This window comes from Phascolarctos cinereus, unplaced genomic scaffold (assembly GCF_003287225.1).
Source record: "Phascolarctos cinereus isolate Bilbo 61053 unplaced genomic scaffold, phaCin_HiC Scaffold_4;HRSCAF=312, whole genome shotgun sequence".
Lineage (NCBI taxonomy): Eukaryota > Metazoa > Chordata > Mammalia > Diprotodontia > Phascolarctidae > Phascolarctos > Phascolarctos cinereus.
The window spans coordinates 391,089,163-391,111,905 of record NW_027555847.1 but is presented as its reverse complement, the minus strand read 5'-3'; the positions used below and the strand labels follow the sequence as shown (position 1 = coordinate 391,111,905).

At 39.6% G+C, this 22,743-nt stretch overlaps 1 protein-coding gene across 7 annotated transcripts in view; it reads left to right on the top strand.

Annotated features, from left to right (window-relative positions):
• Positions 1-22,743, top strand: part of FHOD3 (formin homology 2 domain containing 3) — a 717,939-nt gene that overhangs the window by 634,669 nt on the left and 60,527 nt on the right. For all 7 annotated transcript variants that reach the window (XM_020985701.2, XM_020985700.2, XM_020985699.2 and 4 more), the window contains one exon: positions 14,639-14,797. In XM_020985701.2, coding sequence (XP_020841360.1) covers positions 14,639-14,797 — 159 coding nt within the window. The remainder of the gene's footprint in view (positions 1-14,638; positions 14,798-22,743) is intronic.

Sequence of the window (22,743 nt, the reverse complement as noted above, 5' to 3'; positions counted from 1 at the left end):
ATTGGCTCCATTTCAGTTGGTGTGGGCCTGGATAATGTGGGCAGTAACCAGTGAATATTAACCAAAATGGCCATCTAAGAACCCAACTGGGTCAGAGCTGGGAAGAAGGAAGCTGCATTAAAAAACATTAGCCAGTTAGCATTCACATTAGCCAGTTAGGGAATAATAACTACTGACTTGCTGGAAAAACATCGTTGTGGTTCATTTGTTTCGGCTATGTCTGACTCTTTGTGACCCCATTTGGGGTTTTCTTGGCAAAGATACTAGAGTAATTTGCCATTTCCTTCTTGAGCTCATTTTGCCGAAGAAACTGAGGCAAAGTGACTTGCCCAGAGTCACACCATCTGGTAAGTATCTCAGGCCAGATTTGAATTCAGGGAGATGAGGCTTCCTGACTCCAGGCCCAGCACTCTGTTCATTGTGTCACCTGGTTGCCCAGAATTGACATTATCCAGTCAATTAATAAAGTGATCCAGCAATCCTAATTTAATGTTAGACAGTTTGGATGTTGACTATGGAATGCAAACCCTTGCCTACAACAGAAGGTATGTCATCTCTTGAGTGACATTTCTTTAACTTATTCCTTGAGTAGGCTTACAGAATGCCAAAAATATGAACCTTTCCAAATAATCTAATCTCTCTGTGTTTTGGATGGAGTAGACAATATATGTATTGGGCTGACTGATTGAACTTTTTGGTTTACACTTGAATGTTTTAGCCTTAGCTGATGTATTGCATATATGAATTATACTTCATATTCCAAGTTACTAAAAATAAGATAGCTCTCTATAAGGTACCTATTAAACATGACAAGTGAAAGTTAACATAGGGCACTGAGAAAAAAATCTCCATTGATAGACTGAATATTTATAATGATTCATTGCATTAAAAAAAAAGATCCTAGCTTGGACACTCAAGTAAGTTTCTCATCTTTAAAAGCAGGTTGAGAACTTTTAGTCAGTGTATATTGCAGTCTTAAAAATATTTCTTTAATTATCACATCCCTAAAATTGTATTCAAACCGCAAATGTCCTTTGTCACCACATTTGTTTCTCCCTCTTAATGAAACAAGGTTTGTGGAAGCACTTTGCCAAGTACACAGCCATCTACAAATGTCATATTTTATCTTCATTAACCCATTCTTCCTCCTTCTTTTGTTAAACATCACCAGTTTCAATGACTATATTTGCTAGATTAGACTTAAGCAAAAATACGCCATGGACACAGATTCCCATAAGGGTCAAACACAAAGGAAACAGAAAAGCTCAAACATACAAAATTGTATTTTGTATGTACTATTTATCTTCACTAATCCCACACTTTTGGGAGAGGGAGAAAGGAGAAAGGGGTAGCATGGAAGGGGTTGATCATTTAGTTATTGTATATTGCCCTGGATAGGTGGCCCTAAATAGCTATGTAAGTAGAGTAGAGCACTGAACTCCTATTCCATATCAGGGTCTCTTAAACTTCTTCTAGCATTCAACCAAATGCTCATGACTGATTGGGCAGAGTGCTGACAATCCATGGGGGCCAGGCTTGCTTTCCAGGCACATGGCCAGGAGCTGCCAACAATCCCTTCACTCCCAACTTTATTCCTCATTGGGATTTCCCATGGTGAGCTGAAAGGACCTGCTACACTACTGCCTTACAACTTAAGGATTAAAATGCTAGTAAGACACAGAGCTATTACAGAGCTACTATAGAAGGTACAGGTCTGCAGTCAACCCACTTGGACTGCCCAGTCAACCAGTGTGGGAAATATGCTGTATTTGAAAGTAAATCTGTTCTCAGAGTTAAGGCTCTTATAGTACAGAGAACATGGGCATAGAATGAGCTATGACTTCCTACAACTCATTTCAAATCCACCTCACTGTGTGATATAGAAAGGCTTGTGATTGGCTTTAGTCGGTTCACAAGTTTTTCTTTTATCAAATGCCACCTCCCCTCTTTGCCTCCTCCTATCACACACGCACACATGCATGTATGCACAAACACACACACACACACAGTTAAAGTGAAAACCCAACTGACCCATTGTACATTACCTACTTTTGTTCCACATCAATGAAGAACTCCATGTGAAAATGAAATATAATTAGATTTTCACAAAAGAGAGTCTCCTTCAGCAGAAATGCTATCTATATCTTGTCTAGGGAGCCACATTGGCAGGATGGTTGCGTGACCAAAGAATTCATCAGCTTTATGCCGACTAACTAGTGATGAGTCCCTCCATACTTACCTTGGACAGCAGACTTACTCTCTCACTGGGGCTATCTTTGAAGCCTTTCTGGTATGGCAAAACCTGTCAAAGTTTTCCTTCTGCTGGTCTAGTTTTTGAGGTTCTGTTGTCACTTCCATACATAAAGTATCAGAGGAGGAATTTGGTGGAGGTTTCTGGGAGACAATGAAGAAAAATCCCTATCAGAGAGGCAGCCCTGCACATTCAGATAGCTAAAGACACAATTTTTGTTATGTACATCAAGTAGTTTATGTAAAGATGATACCGGTGACCCATTGTCAATGTTGTGGTGATTCGAGTTTGTCTAGGAACAGTGACAAAGCACCCCAACTTTTTCACCCAATTCTAAGTGCCTCTATTTAAAAGATAATGACTAGGAATAAGAATACATTTGTAGCTATAGAAAATATTTTTGGCTGTTAAAAATGAACTGATTATTCCTGAGATCAAGCTGAAAACTTTGGCCCCATTAACCCACTAACTTAATCGGCATGGGTGTCATCTAGATGGTGTTTTTCTGTTGTGCCAATTTATATGACTGTGCTTCATTAGATTCCCATTGGTCCAAGCCACAGGGGTGGGGAAAATGCAGCCTCGAGGCCATATGTAGCCTCCTAGGTCCTTGGGTGCAACCTTTTGACTGAGTCCAAGTTTTGCATAACAAATCCTTTTATTAAGGGCATTAAGTCCCTCTGGACTCTGGGGGAGAAAATGGTTTAGCTAGTGAAAACAAGGATTACTAATCACCAATGGATGTTCCTGGGAAGAAGCTAACTTTGGCAGAGGGTTGGGAAGAGGACAGAGAAGTAACCATTTGGCAAGGAGGAAACATAAAACTTCATTTGTTTTTTAAAAGGAAGAAGCATGACTAAATGACTTCCCCAGGAAACCCCCAGTATGTGGCCCATGTAAATACTCTGCATTCTTGGACTCATTAGGACATGACTTTTAGTACGATGGGTCAGGAAAAGTGTTATCAGTACTTAATGTTTCTTAAAAAGTTGCTAGGTTAAAGTTATATTTCCAATAAAGACGAGCTCATCGGTGTAGTGCAGGTTCATCCTTTAGGCAGGGGGTTGGCTATGTGAATTCTGAGATCCCTTCTAACACTATGACTCAATGCCTCTGATCTAAGATCATATTCCATATCTCAGCTCTGGAGTAGAAATATAAGACTGAGGTAACAATTAGAAGTTTACTGAAACTCATTCTAAGGTGTTCCACAACTAGAAATAAAAACACAGCTCACTACTTTTTGGTGTAGCCAAGGTGGGTAGGTGCTAATTAAGAACATGGAAAAGAAAGATGAAATTAAAATTAAATGACATTTATTTTTAAGTTAATATGCATTAAAATGAAAAAAAAAAACCAAGGTTATCCTAAAGGTTTGACTCCATTTTTTGGCTTGTGTTACTTGATACAGATGTGACCAATTTTACTTCTGTTTCTAATCCTTAACCGTGATTTCCATAAAACACTTCCTAATTCTGGCTCACAAGGAGTTTTTTATTAAATACAATAGAGTGTACAAAAATAAAATGAAATAGACTTCACGTGGCAGTGTATAAGACAGGGGAGTCATTTGTAGTTTAGGACAAAAAACTTACACCAAGAGAGATTGATAGGGATATGATTATAATCATCAAAGCAATCTCCCCCTCCCCACCTGTTTCCCACCCAAGTCAAAAAGGAAGACAATTTGCCAGATTAAAGATTATGATGATGACTCAATAGAACTGATAAGAAAACAAAGATTCCCTGGTAGTTTTTTGTCTGAATGGGTTGTGGAACATGGATCTATATATTGTTTCTTGTCTTGTCAATTTAGATATTAGATGGGGGAGAGACAGAGACAAAAAGACAGAGACAGAGAGCCACAGAAAAAAGAGAGAGCAAGAATGTAAGCTTCCTTTAAAACAAGCCAGTGTGATGGAAGGAATCTAGGGCTGAGGGGGTGAGGGATCAGGAGACTTGGGTAATCCTCTAGGGCCTTGAGCAAGTCACTTCACTTCTAAACCTCAGTTTCCCCATTTGTAAAATGAGAATCCTCAAGTAGAAAACCTCTGAGGCTCCTCCCCCCTCTAACATTCTTTGGAACTTTTTTTTTCTCTGCAGAAAGATATAAACATATACTGGGTTTCATTATTTTGCATCTCTATTGCTGGTCTAAAGCATAGTTTAGAATTCTGAGTCTAATTGATACTCCTCAGCTGTTCCATGTCCCGGAGGAGACAGATGTCAAGTGGAAGCAGCCAAGGTCCAGATGAGAAGAAACTGTGTGTCACTGGGTCTGGGCTGAGGGCTGGCTAGTGCTGATAATGTTACAGTTAGATCCTAAGACTCAGTTATGTGACAAGTAGAAATCACCTGATAAGTAATTTAACATGAACTTTGGGTGGCAGAAGCCCTTAAATATTGAGAATAACTGGATGTACAGAGGAATTTTATTCCAACAGTGTTTTATAGATTTTCTCTTATCTCTTTTTTTAATTAGTTTATTTTTAGTTTTCAACATTCACTTCCACAAGACTTTTGAGTTCAAAATTTTCTCCCCATTTCTCCCCTCCCTCCACCCCAAGACAGCATACATTCTGGATATCCCTTCCCCCAATCTGCCTTCCCTTCTACTCCCCTCCCTCTCTTATCCCCTTCCCCTTCTATTTTCCTGTAGGGCAGGCTAGATTTCTATACACTGTTGCCTGTATATCTGATTTCCCAGTTGCATGTAAAAACAATTTTTAATATCTGTTTTTAAAACTTTGGGTTCTAAATTCTCTCCCTTCCTCCCTCCCCACCCATCCTCATTGAGAAGGTAAGCAACTTGTTACAGATTGTACATGTGTAGTCATGCAAAACACTTCCATAATTGTCATGCTGTGAAAAACTAACGATATTTCCTTTCATCCTATCCCACCCCCTGTTTATTCTGTTTTCTCCTTTGACCCTGTCCCTTCTCAAAAGTGTTTGCTTCTGATTACCCCCTCCCCCAATCTGCCCTCCCTTCTATCATCCCCCTGCTCTCTCATCCCCTTCTTTCCTATTTTCCTGAAGGGTAAGATAGATTTCCATACCCAATGGAGTGTGCATGTTATCTCTTGTCCCTTAAAAAATAAAAACAGCAAGTTATTCTCACCATTACCTGGGAAACTAGCATTTGTGTTAATTATAAAGAAAAGTAGATTTCAAACATTATTTTATATAATATTGCCATATTTAAAGTTTTGAATAAAACTTGTCTTTACATCCTGTTATTCCTCTACATTATTATGCTATATAGAAGCAGTGTGGTATAAAAGTGGATAGAGAACAGGAGGCCTGGATTCAAGTTATACCTGACACATAACTGGCCGTGGGACCCAGAGCAAGTGACTTTATCTCTCCTTCCTTTCATGCCAGGGGAAATCACAGATCAGTCACTCTTCTGATCCTATTATGTTATATAGAATTAATTATGAGAGACAGGATGATGGAGCTTCACAGTCAGGGTGCCTAAATTTCAGGTGCTTTCTTTGATATATGCTGGCCCCTCAATCCTGAACAAGTCACTTAACCATAAGGTTTCAAGGACTCAAATGCTCAAAGGACTTGCTCACAGTTCTGTCTCTATTAAGTGGCAAAACTGGATTTTGAACCCAGGTTTTCTGGCTCAACTCTGTGTTTCCTTGTGTGGGATTTAAATGGGTAAGATCTAAGACTTATGAAGTTGGAAGAGAGAGACAGGGAGAAGCAAAAGGTAGAGGACAAAGGAAACGCAGATTCAGCTCCCAAGGAACACCTTGTGCTAAAGTGCAAGGTAAATCCAAGTCCCAGTGGATGGCAAGTAAATTTCCTTTTCTCACACTCCTTCCTCCCACCCCCTAGCAATTTACATACCTATTGAAGGGAAAGGAAACCACTGCCTTCTTAAAGTAGACTATCTAATTCCCAGCTCATAGCCAAACCAGCCATGAATTGGTTCTACAAGAGACAAGAGCAGCCAGAAAAACAGATTAAAATTTTTTCTCCGTTGGCTGGTTTCTGACAGTTTTTCTCTTTTGGACCTTTCATGTGGGCTGTGGGAGAGGTAGGAAAAAGGTCTGGATGCAAGTCTCTACACACACACACTGGCTGTGTGACCCAGGACTAACAGCACATTGCCTTAGGCAACTCTCTAGACTAGGTTGCAGAACATTTGCCAGCCTACATTAGTAGGAGTTTCCTCGCCCAGAATTCATTACACTAGGAAATCACAGACCACACAATATCAATGAAATCACAGGCTTGGACCAAAGAAAGGGGTTAGGGCTAGAAAATGACAGTGATTTTGATATATCCTGGGTGATTTCAGGGCTTATATTAGGAGTTGCTTAATTTTGGTTGTCAGAGTAAGAAAGAATAAATAATAATACATAAATATCCATTTATTTGTAAAAAGAAGAAACTGACTCCTTTAAGAAACTGTTTAGTTAAGATAGAGAAATTATTCATTTTTCTAATAAGGACAATGGTCCTCTTGAAAAGAAATTAAAAAACACTTGAATGAGGAAGCTGTAGATGCTTAGCTCTCCAGATAGCAGGTGCAATCATCATTTTAGTTATTATTGTTCAGTCACATCCTGTTCTCTGTGACCCCATCTGGGGTTTCTCTGGAGTAATTTGCCATTTCCTTCTCTGGCTGATTTTGCAAGGCAAATAGGTTAAATGACTTGCCCAGGATCACACAGCTAGTAAGTGTCTGAGGTCATATTTGAACTCAGGGCTTCCTGGATCTAAACCTGGAACTCTATCCAATGCACCACCTGGCAGACCAGTCAGTACACTCTGTGTGGCTAGATAGACTCAAGATAACTTATTCATTCCTGTAATCCCGAGTGGCAGCTAAGGACAAGCTGGACTAGAAGATGTCAAAAGTTATAAAAGGACCTAAGATAGACCACTTAGTCAATAAGCATTTATTAAATGTTGGGGATACAAAGAGAGGCAAAAGAAAGTACCAGATCTGAAGCAGCTCAAAGTCTAGTAGGGGAGACACGTAAATTCCTATGTACAAATGTTGTGCCATCTAGGAGACACAGTGGGATAAAGTACTGGGCCTGGAGTCAAGAACACTCATCTTCATGAGTTCAAATCTAGCTTCAGACACTTACTAGCAGTTGCCTCAGTTTCCTCATTGGTAAAATGAACTGGAGAAGGGAAATGGCAAACCACTCCAGTGCCTTTGCCAAGAAAACCCCAAATAGGGTCACGAAGAGTTGGACAACAACTGAAAAACAACTGAACAGCAAGAAAATGTACAAACAAGCTATGAACAGGATAAATTGAAAGTAATCAACAAAATTAATAGATTTTCTTTTGGGTTTTTTTGGTGAGGCAGTTGGGGTTAAGTGACTTGCCCAGAGTCACACAGCTAGTAAGTGTTATGTGTCTGAGGCCGGATTTGAACTCAGGTCCCCCTGACTCCAGGGCTGGTGCTCTACCCACTGCACCACCTAGCTGCCCCAAAATTAATAGATTTAAGGGAGATTGAGAAAAGCTTGCTGTAGAAAGTGAGATTTTAGTAGGACTTGAAGGAAGCCAGAGTCTTAGGTAAAAATCCCTCTTACCATAGGTATGAAAAAGATTAATGAATAAATATTTAAAAGCTTAAGAGGGCACAAACTTAGTCCTAAGAACTTTTTATTTCCTTTAACCCTAACTGTGACATTTTATAGTTTATAGATATAGAATAAAATAGTTGATTATAGCACTATTATTTAAATACAACATTTATATGAGTGGGGTAGAGTAGGTGGGAGGGGGTGCACTGGACCTTCCCCCTCCCAGTGGAGCTAGGCATCCATGCTTTGGCTTAGGATACATACTTTGGCCTCTTGCTAAAGGACACACTCGACCAACAGCTCCTGGTTAGTCCTCAAGGGTCCTCATGACTGGTGGCTATGTCAAAGAGCATTGATCAGTATACGAAGAAGAGTCATCTGTTCCTTGGGCTATAAGAAGTGAGGGGGGATGCCATCAAGCCTCTGCCAAGGTAGCCTCTTGGCTCAGGCACCACTTCTTTGGCACACACCCTCTTCAATCACAGAGGCACATGAGGATCAACCAAGAGCCGCTGATCTCCCATGTTCTTTAGTAAGGGGCCAGAACATGTTTACCTGCTCAAGAAGCCAAAGTGCCCATGCCCAGCCCCAGGGGAAGTACTCTGGTCCAGTCCATCTCCACAGATAAATTCTGCTTCCCCGATCTGTCCGCACCTGAAGTCAGCCTCCCCACAATACCTGTGCTGCTTCTACCAGGCACCATCCTTCACCTAGGAATAGCTACCTGACCTGCAGACGTGGGAGGAATCTTAAAAATGGGATCTGTGCTACTACCTCAATCTCTTCAGTGACAGAAATAGAGTGATAGAAGAAACCAAGGTGCCCAGAGTGGAAAATGGGGCACAGAAGTATAAGAAACGGGGTTTAAAAAGAGAAGAAGTGAGAGTGGAAACTTTGAAATGAAAGGAATATTACTTTTTGGAGAGGTGGTTGGTTTCTTCCCTTCTATCCCACTCCCAGTCACTCCCACCTTGCTTCCCATTATCACAATGATAACCCCCCATCTCAGAATTTCACCTCTTGGGCACAGGAGAAATTTTTTTTTAACCTGCCCAGAACCCTGGTGCACGAAGTGAAAGGAAAACTAAATGCACTGATAACTCACATTTACCTAGCATGTTAAGGCTTGCAGAGTACTTTCCTCATAACTACCTAGTGAAGATTAAGTACTATCCCTATTTTACAGGTAAGGGAATTGAGTCTCAGGTAGATAATGAGACTTGCCTAGATTATGACAGTAAACTGCAGAGCTGGGCTTCAATCCAATACTCTTTTCACTGTATCACTGAAAGTATCCTACATTTTACTTTTTCATGCAGAAGGTGATACTCAAGCTGAATCTTGAAAGACCCCAGGCCTCGAAAACCCATTGATGTTTGCCATTGGCACTACAGAGTATTTTGTGGGAAGTCCTGATTATCCTTCATGACAGAAAACTCAAAAACGTTAAGATTTAGCCCCAAGCTTGTGCAGTTTCTATGATTTGGATGCGTCTAATTTGTTAGAATCCTCTGCTTTTGCCATTGTTTAATCTAGTACCTCCAACCTATAAAGAACAAAGATGACCTTGCTCGTTTTTAACATTTCTCTCATTCAAGACTGCAAAGAAATCTCTCTCTGCTGTTTGTGTTTCAAGCCTATGGTTCTATGCAATGCAAACTCAACCTTTCTGGTCTCAGGACTTTCTTACACACTTAGAAATTGTTGAATACCCCCCCTAAGAATGGCTAATATGGGCTATATCTATCAATATTTACCATATTAGAAGTTAAAATATCTTTGACCTTGCAGAGGCTCTGAAAGGGTTTTGGTGATTCCCAGAGGTCCTCAGCTCATACTTTGAGAACCTCTGATGTAATCAATAGGGACCTGGATTTGGAATCAGGAGTACCTGGGTTTAGATCCTGCTTCAGACAATGACTAGCTGTATAACCCTGGACAAGTTCCTTAATCTCTCTGTGCCTCGGTTCTCTTATTTGTAAAATAAGCAGGCTAGACTTGATGGCTTCTAAATCCAAGATCTCTATGGAGAACAAGTCATCCTCCACACTATAAGAATGAGATGAGAAGCCCCTTGATATTCTTTGGAATCACCATCCAAATATGAGCCACTGTTATTCCCATGTCAAGATCCCTTTATTGTGGACTTAGAAGTTCCTTGCAAGGTACCAATTCTTTAAATTCATTTTTAATTTACCTATTTTCTAATATGTATCTGACCTGCCACATACTGTGAAATTCTCTCTTCCCACTTGGGGAATCTTTTTATAAAAAAAAAAAAACTTTTTAAAAATTACCAGTTAACTATTCATTGTTTTGATTTGTTATTTTTGAGCTTTTGGTACTCTTAATTCTTAGCACATGTTTCCTTCTCCCTCTCTGCCACCCCCAGGCTTCCAATAAGGTCTTTTTTTAAATAGTCTCCAAACTTCGTGAGTTTTATTTACTATTTTTACTACTCTTTTCTTGCTAGAAAAGTGTCCGCATTTATAAAATGAGGGAAGTGGACTAGATGCATTTTAAGGGCCTTTCTAGCCCTAAATGCTATAACCCCAATGTCCAAATTAGTCGAGGTTCCATTTTCTAAAATTGAGTAGCTCTATAATGTACTGGGAGTTTATAAATTTAATTACATTATAATCCCTATTTAGTGGTAATTCACCCACAAATATTTCCTGTTCAATTCCACTCACCATGTTTATTCAACACTTACTATGTGCAGAGCATGTGTTGGGTGCTTAACATGATCAAAGTTTAGATATGACACAATCCCCATCCTCATGGAATTTTCAGTCTAGTAGAAGATCAAAGAACAAAAATATACAGATATCTGTAATTCACAATATTAAATAAGTGCATCAAAGAGTTTTAAAGCAAAGTACTATGTGAGGTCAGAAGGGGAAGGTCCTTGTTAACTTCTCAGATCTAAGTCCAATGTGTTTCCTTTCCTTGTTGACCCTAAAATTCTCTGTTCTTGGAAGTGATGATTAATTGGTCTAATCCAAACCCATATGTCTTCATTTCTTCCCAATGAGGTACTCCACTATCTATGGGAATGAATGAAGTCTCCCAATTTCACTACCTACTCTATTTTTATAGCTTCTCTAAAGATTTCTAGCCCTTATTCATTATCTTGTTTGTGCACTATATAAAATATTCCTGTTATTATATGTGCCAAGTATGTCACTTGATAGGATTGAATTTGTAAATTAAGCCCTCTATAGGATTAGTTCTTCCTGTAAGTCAAATAAATAACTGCTACCAAGGAGCTGGGGATAGGTAAAAGTCACTTACTTTGCTGAGTAAACTTTGGCTTCTTTTTGCTTTCAAAAAAAAAAAACCTCGTTAATTAATATCAAGCATTAACATAGTGCTTTAAGGTTTGCAAAGTTCTTTACAACTGTTATTTTATCTCCACAACAACCTCGTGAGAGAAATGTTATTATCCCTGTCTTACAGATGAGAAAACTGCGGCAGACAAGGGTTAAGTGACTTGCCCAGGTAAAAAATATATCTGAAGTTGGATTTGAACTCAGATCTTCTAGATACCATGTGGCCACCGTACTGCCCAGCTGCCTAAACTAATCTCTAGCTTCCTGAAGACTTCTTGTTTCTGCCTACTAAAACAAATAAACAAAAATTTAAAGGGAGATACCATGATACAGAGCACAGTGGGTACACCTTCTGGCTCTTCCACTTGGTAGCTGCATGACTGAGCAAGGCACGAACACCCTGAGCCTCTTTTCCTCATCTCCAAGATAAGAATGATCATATTTGTATTACCTCCTGTATCAGGTTATTGTGAAGAAAACACTCTGTTGATTCTAAAGTGCAGTATCAATTGGAGGAGTTTTTGTCTGTGTGTTTTGAACCAGACCTGTGATTTCACTGGTGAAGAAACTACCAAATCACCTCAGAACCTGCTGATAGAGAATTCCTTGACTCACCCAAGGTCATTATCTCTCTGAGGTAGAACTTTAATCCACATCTCTCTGACTTGGAGGCCAGCTCTCTAGCCATTCCACCATTATGGCTGTCAGGGTCAAGATACAACAATATCTCTGCAAGCTACAACAATTGATAGAATATAAGACAATGACAGTTATAAGGGATAATTGTAAAATCTTACACTTGGGTTCAAAAAGTCAACTTCATGGGGGCAGCTAGGTGGCACAGTGGATAGAACTCTGGCCTTGGAGTCAGGAGGACGTGAGTTCAAATCCAGTCTCAGATGCATGATACTTACCAGCTGTGTGACTCTGGGCAAGTCACCTAACCCCAACTGAACGGAAAAGGAAAAAAAAAGAGAGAGGCATGGTATCTAGGACTTGGGAAGTGAAGGTTTTACTGATCAGATCACATCTGGAATGTGTGTTCAGTTTTAAATAGCAGCTTTTTAAAAGCACATTGATCAATTAGGGAGCATCCAGATGATTGTGACTAGTATAAGAAAAGACGTTATGATCATACCCTACAAGGATAATTTGGAGGAGCTGGAGACGTTTATTTAGTCTGGTGAAAAGAAGGTTGGGCAGGATGACTGTCTTCAAGTATTTGAAGAGCTATCATATAGAGGGATTCGATTTGTTTTTCTTTGCCCCAGAGAGCAGAAATGGCAGCAATGGTTGAAAGTTGCAGAGCGTCAGATTTTGGAAAAATCTCTTGATGATTACAGTTGTTCAGACGTGGAAATGTCTTTCCTTTGGAGAAAATGGGTCCCTTGAGAGGCCTTTAGGCAGAGCCTGCAATGAATACCCCACCATATAAAAAAACTGACTGCACATAGTTTCAGAGAACAGAGCAGCTAATTGCCATATCAACATCTCATTTTGCTCTGGTGCACCACCTCTCCTGTTCATGATTTTTCTTCCATGCATCTTAACTGGTCCCAGCTCACTGCCTAGGTGATCGCTAAAGTTTTTGTTTGGCTGGTTTTAGTTTGGTTTTTTATTTTCTTGCTCTAAATTCTATGATCCTTTGAAATGGAAACTCAGATCTGGTCTTGAAGTGCCAGGATGATATGGGATGGGGGCAGGTGATTAAGGTCATTGAGTCATAAGTAGAAGACTTGATGCCATGAGCAATAGGGAATTGAGGGATTTCTTTTCATTTAAAAAAATTCCAAAAAAAAAAAAAGGTAAGTTTGTCCCAGCTCAGTAGTATGTACAACCACATTTCTTTTGGAATTTAACTGTTTTCAAACCTTGCAGCCAGGCTTCATGAGAAAACTTCTCTATCCCTCCCTTAAAACCCAGTTGCCTTGACAGTTCCCAAGGACCAGAATACTTTTCAGCTTTTCCTTCCTGAAAAAGCAATTTGACCTCTTCTTCCATGAGCACATTTCAAAGAATCCAAAATTGACCTTCTTCATTTAAATGTACAAGTAGCCCTGTTGAGTCGGAATGAAAAATGCCACTTAAGGGAAACAAGAACTGTGCATGGTAGTGGCACCAAGGAAGCTTCTCTTTTTTTCCTTCTTCCATTTGCTAATCCATGGCCTCCCAATTGGCATGTTATGATGCTGTCATGGAAATTTTACTGTAGTGTCATTGCAAGCTAGGCTTTCCTGAGCATTTAGCTCTTTCTGCATCAGTGTTGACTACTCCTCTTTAGAATCAAGGTGGGGAGATCTTCAAATACCAGAACTGATGGATAAAGGAAATTCAGCTCCCCACAATGGGGAAATCATTCCAAAGAGTGTTCTTCCAGTGCCAAACCATCTAGACTTCAGGCTTTGGAGACAGCACTTTACCCTTAAGGAAAGATTTGAAGTATGGTCAGATTTTGTTTCCCCTGACCGCTAACCTTCTCCCTTAACATTATCAACCTTTAGCCCAATGAGTGGTCAAGACCTTGTCCTAGACAGGAAAAAAATCCTGCCCTGAGGTGACTTGCACAAAATAGACAGGAAAAAATATAAGCCATGCTTTTCTAGGTCTGTTTCCAGAGTGACCCCCTCACAAAATTAAGATGAGTTAGAAGCATCAAGTTGTACACTCTGACCCCCTTACTTCTGCTCTCTTATGTTCACTTTCCCTTCCTTTCTATCTCTGTCTCTTCCCTGCCTTGTGCCCCTACTCTATTACTCTCCCTCTCCTTTTCCATTCAACACTAGTGCAGCTACTCAGGAATACCCCCAATTTCTTAGAAATACTAACTTTCATCCTGAAAGTCTGCTTTCTTAAACCATGTGCTCAAAATCTCAACACCAATATTGCCATATACCTTTTAAATGTGAATCCCCTGGGGGCAGCTAGATGGTGCAATGGATAGATAGTAGTCAGGAGGACCTGAGTTCAAATCCAGCCTCAGACACTTACTAGCTGCTTGACCCCGGGCAAGTCACTTAACCCCAATTGCCTCCAAAAGAAACAAACAAACAAAAATGTGAATCCTCTGAAAATCTAGAGCCAAATAAGACAGATGCTAGCACTTTTCTTGGTACCCATCATGGGGACCCTTGTAGGTTTTAATTTTGTTTCTAGTACTGCTTTGGAAATACATAATGTGCCCTTTTCTTAACAACTATCACAATTACCCCCCCCTCCTCCATTAAAGGAAAGTCAATTTGATTTTGTAATGTGTCTGACTTGCAAAGTTCCATTGCCTGACCCATGCTTGGCCTGCTCCCCACACTGACTCCTTGATCTCCTTGTACTGGTCAGTCGCCAGGCTTTTCCTCTCCTGGCTGTGAGCCCTTTGTTTTCCTCCCTAAATGAGTAGTAAGTTGAAAGGCTTAGCTTTTAACAGTTCCTTGATGAAAGGCGCACAGCACCAAAGATTATGAATTAATCTTGAAATTTTCCTTTATTTTCTCACTAAGAAAACTGCTGCAGATGGAAAACGACAAGAAATCATTGTTTTGGACTCGAAGCGCAGTAATGCTATTAACATTGGTCTGACTGTGTTACCCCCTCCGAGGACAATCAAGATTGCCATTTTGAATTTCGATGAATATGCCTTAAACAAAGAAGGCATTGAGGTAAGAGAAAATATGGTCCTTCACCCTAGCTGTATAACGGTGTATTTATTATGGGAGAGGCATGATGGATTGGGTCAGCCTCAGAATCAGGAACCATGCATGTTCAAATCCCACTTCGTATGTACACTTGCTGAGCGCCTCTGGTCAGCTCATCTGACCTCTTAGAGTACTAGGCATTAAGTTGACAGATCTGCATTGGGGGCAGCTAGGTGGCACAGCGGATAGAGCACCAGCCTTGGAGTCAGGAGGACCTGAATTCAAATCCAGCCTCAGACACTCGACACTTACTAGATGTGTGACCTTGGGTAAGTCACTTAACCCCACTGCCTAGCCAAAACAAAACAAAACGAAAAAACCAGACAGATCTGCATTGATAGAAGGAGTCTCTTCACTGGGAGTTCCCTACCATTGAAATCACAGGTCTGGACTAAAAAATAAATAAATATATTTATTTATTACATATGGGAAATATTGCAGAAGTACCTTTTTGGTTGCTTTTAACATTGTCACAGGAGCAGAAGGAGTCCCAAACTTGGAGTCACAGATGCTGAGTTCAAATCTCATCTCAACTGTTCACTCCCTAGGTAAATTACACGGAGTTCTGGACTTGGAGTCAGAAAGACCTGAGTTTGATTCCTGCCTCAGACAATTACTAGCTGGGTAGCCCTGGGCAAGTCCCCAAACCTTAGTTTCCTCATCTGTAAAATGGGGTTGATAACAGCACCTGTCTTTCAAGGTTCTTTTTAGGATCCACTGAGATAATATATGCAAAGTTCTTTGTAAGAGTTAAATTACTACATAAATGTTAGCTTTTTTTTTTTTTAAGGAGCAGCTAGGTGGCACAGTTGGATAGAGAGCTGGGTCTGGAGTTAGGAAGATTCATCTTCCTAAGTTCAAATCTGGCCTCAAATACTTACTTGATGTGTGACCCTAGGCAAATCACTTAACCCTGTTTGCCTCAGTTTCCTCATCTATAAAATGAGCTGGAGAAGGAAATGGCAAACCACTCCAGTGCCTTTGCCAAGAAAACCCAGATAGGGTCACAAAAAGTCAAATACAATTTAAATGGCTGAACAACTAAAATTATTTTTAAACCACCCTGGGTCTCAGTTTTCTGATCAGTAAATGAGAGGACAGATTAAATGGCCTCTGAGGTTCCTGCTGTTACACCCACTCCTTTCCCACCTTACAAGTGGACTGGCATTTTTTTTTTTTGTAGCAGGTACTAGGATGTGAAGCTGTAAATTTGGGCTTCAAAAGAATACAAACCATCTGAATCTTTAACATTTGTTGAACCAGATGGCTTTTGTTGTTGTTCACCATCTTTCATTAAATTATGAATCAGTTTGAACCAATCATTCCAGTAATGAAATAAAGATAAAGAATAAAACATGGCCACCCCCCCCCCATAGATTTGTAAAGGAGCTTAGAACTAGTGCTGAAAGGGCTCAGGACCATTGGGCTCAGGAAACTGAGACTAAAAGAGGTGAGGTCACTCACCCAAGGTAATAGCCAATAAGTGTCTAAGGCAGGACTCTAACTCAGATCTTTCTAACTACAAGCCCAGTACTCTATCTACCGTGCCATCTTACTACAGTAGAATAGAAACTCCTTTAGGGCATGGACGCTTTCTTTTTTGTCTTCTTATTCCCTCTGATTAGCACAGTATCCACTACATTTATTGTTTTTGTTCAGTCTTTCAGTTGAGTCCAACTCTTCATGCCAAATGCTATCCGTGGGATTTTCTTGGCAAAGATAGTGGAGTAGTTTGCCATTTCCTTCTTTAGTAGATTAAGGCAAACAGAGGTTAAGTGACTTGCCCAGGGTCACAGCTGTGAGTGTCTGAGGTCAGATTTGAACTCAGGTCTTCCTGACTCCACTGAGCCACCTACCTGCCTCCTGATACATTTACACCTTATTCACCTTATGAATGCTTATTGATTGATGGATTGATTCCTTGACCTGGTCATTCTAGCACCCACATCCATGTCTTTATACAGGTTTTCTCCCATACTTCAAACTCCCTTTCCTGCTTCCTAGAATCTCTTGTCCAGCTCATGAACCAATTCCCACAGAAGTGGTTATCCTTCTGTTATCTCCGTGGTTAGTGCTGTCTCCTTCCTTAAATAATCCATATATACTGATCTGTTTATATGCCACTTTAAGCCCAGATCATGAGCCATCTCTTACAATAACTTTCCTGATCCCCCTAGTCATTAGTGCCGTCTTCTTCCTTAAACATCAGTATATATAGCAATCTGTTTACATGCTGAATGTAAGCACCTTGAGGGCAGGAATTATTTTTGTCTTCTCTTTGTTTTCCCAGCATCTAATACAACTTGAACAGAGTGGGTGCTCGAATGCTTGTTGGTCTGGATTGGTTTTAGAACATAAACAACTTTTGGTTGTAAAAGTTTTGTGTATCCTTAATAATTGTAGAGGAGTAATGGCAGTTCATGGGCAAATGGCTGAGAAAGAATAGGAAGGAAGGAAGGAAGGAAGGAAGGAAGGAAGGAAGGAAGGAAGGAAGGAAGGAAGGAAGGAAGGAAGGAAGGAAGGAAGGAAGGAAGGAAGGAAGGAAGGAAGGAAGGAAGGAAAATAATCTCTTTCAGGAGTTATTAACTTTTTTATGTCATGGCCCCTTTTGGCTGTATGGTGAAGCCAAATGCCTTCTCAAAGTAATGGTTTTAAATGCATAAAATAAAATGTATAGGTTGACAAAGAAAACCAATTATATTGAGATACAGTTACTGAAATATCAATGGGCTACAGGTTAAGAACCTTCTGCTCTAGACATTTGTCCCTGTGTAAGGCAAGTCTGAAAGGGGTCAATGTCAATAGTGGCAGGGAAGGGTTTGAGTTCAATAGTAAGTACAGCAGAGCTGAGCCAAGTTGTCCTCTTCCAGAATAAAGGATGAACAAGTATAGCTTAGGCAAAGCCAGCCTGATTTGAGGGACAGCTGGAAAGTCTCCCTTGCCAGAAAAATATCTCCTTCCCCACAATATACACACCATTTATTTAACTGTGTTGATTTAAAAATAACTATAAAGCAATTTACCTTTTCTCCCAAAATCATTTGGAAGAAGGGCTAGCCTTATAAGTGGGCAGCTTTGCTTACAGCCTGCCTGGTATGGACAGGGCAAGACTGGACTGAAGGGAAGCCAGAGACCAGTCTGAAGGTGCCATATGAATGCAGGCAGAGGAAACAAAAGAGGGAAAAGGAATGGTGAAGAGTCAGGTGGAAAGCAGAATTCAGAAGACAGTCTGCCTTGTAAACCTGTCTAAGACTGGTACTGTATTATGTCTGTACACAGAATGCTTTAGGGAAGGGAGGAAAAGGAGAGAGAAAGAGTTGATCTCAGTGTTGTTTTAATGCTTCATTTTTCAAAAACATGATTGATAACTGGTATTTTAGAGAGGATATTTTGGCTAATTTCGATGGATAATTTTTGAAACAATTTGTTTGACTCAATTTCCAGAGGTTTTCTTAAAGTTATTTTTTCAAGGATAAGGCCATCTTATACCATCTCTTTAGTCCTTGTAAATGTATATTAAACCCTCCTCCAAAGCACTACAACAAATACCACCAGGAACAAGATCCTTTTAAGCATTTATACCTGAGGGGCTCCCTTCAAAGTAGGCTTTTCCTTCCAAACTAATTGCAGACAAGTGTTTCCTAAACTCTAAAGCTCCTCTCAGGGACAGCTGCTTTTAAGTTCAATGGAAGGACTACTTATATGAAAACTTTAAATTGAGCCTACTCTTTCAACCATTATCCACTAAATAATGAGGATTAATCTCTGTGAAAAAACATGTTTCAGGAGCCAGCTGGAGTTGGAGTCAGAGTGGAGTAGTGAAAGTATATTAGAAATGTAGCCAAGGAACTAGCATTCAAACCTAGGCTCTGCCCTGTGTAACCTGAGCAAGTCACTTAAGCTCTCTGAGACTCAGTTTACTTATGTGTAAAGTGAAGTCGACTATGTGGCATCTACAGTCCCCTCCAACTCCCAGTCCTATGATCCTTTGCCATCCTCCCCTCTGGCTTGCTAGCTTATTATTTGAGAGAAGTCAGAGCTGGAAAAATGTAAGTACATAATGATGGAACTTTGCTAAAAAGGTTTTCAACTTGTGCCCAAAGGGCCTTTAGCTAATTTCTCTGCTTCTTGGATATAAGCAATTTGGATTTTTTTCTTTCTTTCCTTCCTTCTTTATTTTTCTTTCTTCCCTTCTTCCTTCTTTCATTTCCTCCCTTCTTCCTCCCTTCCTCCTTCTTTGTCTTTCTTTTTCTCCATCCTTTTCATTTCCTTCCTTATTTTCTCTCTCCCTCCTTCCTTCTTCCCTTCTCCTTTCTCCTCTCTTCTTCCTTTCTCTCACTCTCTCTTTCTTCCTTCCTTCCCTTCTCTTTCCCTCCTTCCCTCCCTCCTTCCTTGGCAATCACTTAGGCTTGGTGTACACTGCAACAGACTGTTTAAGTTGCATTCCTCTTCTCTAGCTTTCCAGGATGACACTAACGATCAGCAGATCTGCATACATGATCTGTGTTTCTAAACAGAGCCTTACTAGGCTATCTTAATCCCACTCTGGATTGTCTCTTAGCAGCCAAATGGCATGGATTCATGCGTCATCATGAAAAACTGAACAGAAACATCTAGTCAACTAGATGTCACTGAGGAAACATTCACCAGTTACTTTTTCTTAAGTATATTAGACTTTAGAAAATGTGGGGAGGGATGCAGCCCCTATGTGAACCACAATATATTCTTAAGTTTCCAAACATATCATAAATTCTCATTTTTAGAGTTAAATGTAGGGAATTAATTTTTTTCTTGCTATTATAATTGCTGTAGAATTGGGCTATGTCTATTTGGGGATGGCTAAATCAGATGAGACCAAATACTTATTATCACATTGTGTGGTGGGAAATAGAAATACCATTCTTTCATACATGCATAAGTACAAGACATTCCAGGGCTGAAGCAACCAAATTCTTAGGCCTCACATCTCCTCTTTCTGATGCTAATCTGCAGTTCAATGCTTATCTGAAAGAAGAAGGGCCAGGAATCTGTAGATGTTGAATTTTTTTGCTTGATAACCTGTGAAATATGGGGAAAGGGGTAAAAAACTAAGAGGTATAATTAAGGAATTTTCTATGAATGCGGGAAGGTTCCACAGAAAGAAAAGCTGTAGTGTTCATCACTAGCTGATGAACTTTTCTACAAATTGTATAACTTCTCTGTGCCTGTTTATTCATCAGTAAATTAAGCATAATAATACCTGCTCTACTTATCTCACAGAATTTTTGAAGATAAGGTAATATAACATAGGGAAAAGCATAGGGTAATATAACCTGGGAAAAGCATAATAATAATAATAATAACAATAATAATAAGTGACATTCATGTAAGGCAATAATTTTACGGAAGTATAATAATAACAAATAGTAACAATGATTACTAAAGAATTTTAAAGTTTGCAAAGGGTTTTACCTATATTTTCATATTTTGTCCTGCCAACCAATTCTGTGATGTAGGTACTGTTATTCTCTCCATTTTACAGATGGGGAAACTGAGTCTAATAGAGGTTAAGTGACTTGTTCAGAGTGGCAAAGCATTTCAGGTAGAATTCATACCAAGGTGTCCCTGATGCCAAGTGCAGAGCTCGCTCCATTATACCACCTAGCAGAGTCAACAAGCCTTTATTAAGCACCTGCTATGTGCCAGTCACTATGCTAAGTGCTAAATGAAAAACCTTTTTCTATTTAGTATTCTCATATGAAATTTTGATAGTGCATGCAAACGGATCAACTTCACATCACTAGAAGGTTGTCTATCAGATGATGGTCTTTTGAGCCAAGGCTGCTCATGAAGACTATCTCCCATGGGGCCTAAGGGCTGCGATCTGCAATGGTGAAATAGCCTTTGGGCTGATGAACTCATAGATCCTGGCAGTATTGAAGTATATGTGCCAACAGAGCTGAAACCCAAAGAACGAGAATTCTGGGCCCCTTGTCCCCAAAAGCATGATGCTATTTTCTTTTCCAGAAGTGTTGGTGGGGGTTGCCTCATCGGTAAGATGAAGGTTGGATGATATGACCTTAGGGTCTCTTCCAACTCTATGGTTCTTTTCCAGACTCGAAGCAAAATACTTAGTAGTCATGACTTCATCTCCAGGTGAGCTGGATGGCCAAAACCAACAATTTTACTTCCCTGTTTTTCTTAGAAGCAAGGTTCACATACATTTGGGATTAGTTCTGACATACACAGACTATGACGGATCCCAATAAATGTTATTTTTTTTCCCTATAGAGCCAAATATCTCATTATAATAAGGACAGGACAACAAACCCAAGCCTATGGATTAGATTACAAACTCATTGAGAGCAAGCCCTATGTCATATCTATTTTTGGATCCTCTAAACCTAATACAGTTCTTTGTATTTATTGGGCACTTGATATTTACCATTTATTAACAAACTTTAATTAGGACCTGCTGTGTTTAAGACACCTAGTAGGTATTAGGGACATAAAAATGGCAATGAAACTGTCCCCGCCATCAGAGAACTTACATTCTCTGCTTACATCAGCATAGGTAATATGTGTGTTAATAAGTATATTGAAATATATACAAAATAAATTCAATAAAAATGTTTTTTATTGTTAATATTTGTTAAATTGGAAAAGAAAAAAATTATGAGTTCATGGGAGGTGACTTTATCCTGCCATGCTCCTGTGCCTTGATGTAATTTTATTGTCAATGATGTGTAAAAAAATAAAATAAAATAAAACCAACTGGCAGATGGTGGGCTCATAAATCTTCCACACTGAACAAATGGTTTAAATTAGTCATAGAGTAAAAAACAAAATTAAGAATGTTACAGGCAGGAACAAAGAAAGCAAGTCATCATCACCATAAAAATATCAAGGATTGCTCGTCCTGTCTACTAAAGAACCAGCACTGCCTACAGAAGTGCTAACAAAATGTTGCTATAGAACTTGGCTGAGTGAAAAGCATTGGTGGGGGGGCAGCAAGGAGAAGGAGTGAAGGTAAAATTCAATTAGTCAGATAGTTTGAAAATGAATGTAATACAAACAGCTAGCTATTTATTTTTTTATTTAATTAGTTCATTTTTAATTTTCAACAATCACTTCCATAAGCTTTTGAGTTTTAAATTTTCTCCCCTTTACTCCCCACCTCCCTCCTCAAGATGGCATGGAATCTGATATAGGTTCTACATATACATTCCTATTAAACATATTTTCACATTAGTCATGTTGTAAAGAAGAATTAGAACCAATAAGAGGAAGAACAAGAAAGAAGAAACAAAACAAAACAGAAGGAAAAAAAAGAGCAAATAATATGCTTCGATCCACATTCTAACTCCATAGTTCTTTGTCTGGATGGGGATACCATTTTCCATCATGAGACTTTTGGAGATGTCTTAGATCCTTGAATTGCTGAGAAGAGCTAAGTCTAGCAAAGTTAGTTATCTCACAACGTGACTATTATTATGTACAATGTTCTCCTGCTTCTGCTCACTTCACTTAGCATCAGTCCATACAAGTCTTTCCAGGTTTTTCTGAAATCCACTTGCTCATCATTTCTTGTAGCATAATAGTATTTCATTACATTCATATACCACAACTTGTTCAGCCAGTCCCCAGTTGATGGGCATACCCTCAATTTCCAATTCTTTGCCACCACAGAAAGAGCTACTATAAATACTTTAGTTCATGTGGGTCCTTTTCCCAAAGAGAATGATCTCTTTGGGATACAGCTCTAGAAGTGCTATTACTGGGTCAAAGGGAATGCACATTTATGTAGCCCTTTGAGCATAGTTCCACATTGCTATCCACAATGGTTGAATCAATTCAACAACTCCACCCACCAAATTCCCCCCCCACACCCCGTCTTCTCCAACATTTATCACTTTCTTGTTTTGTCATGT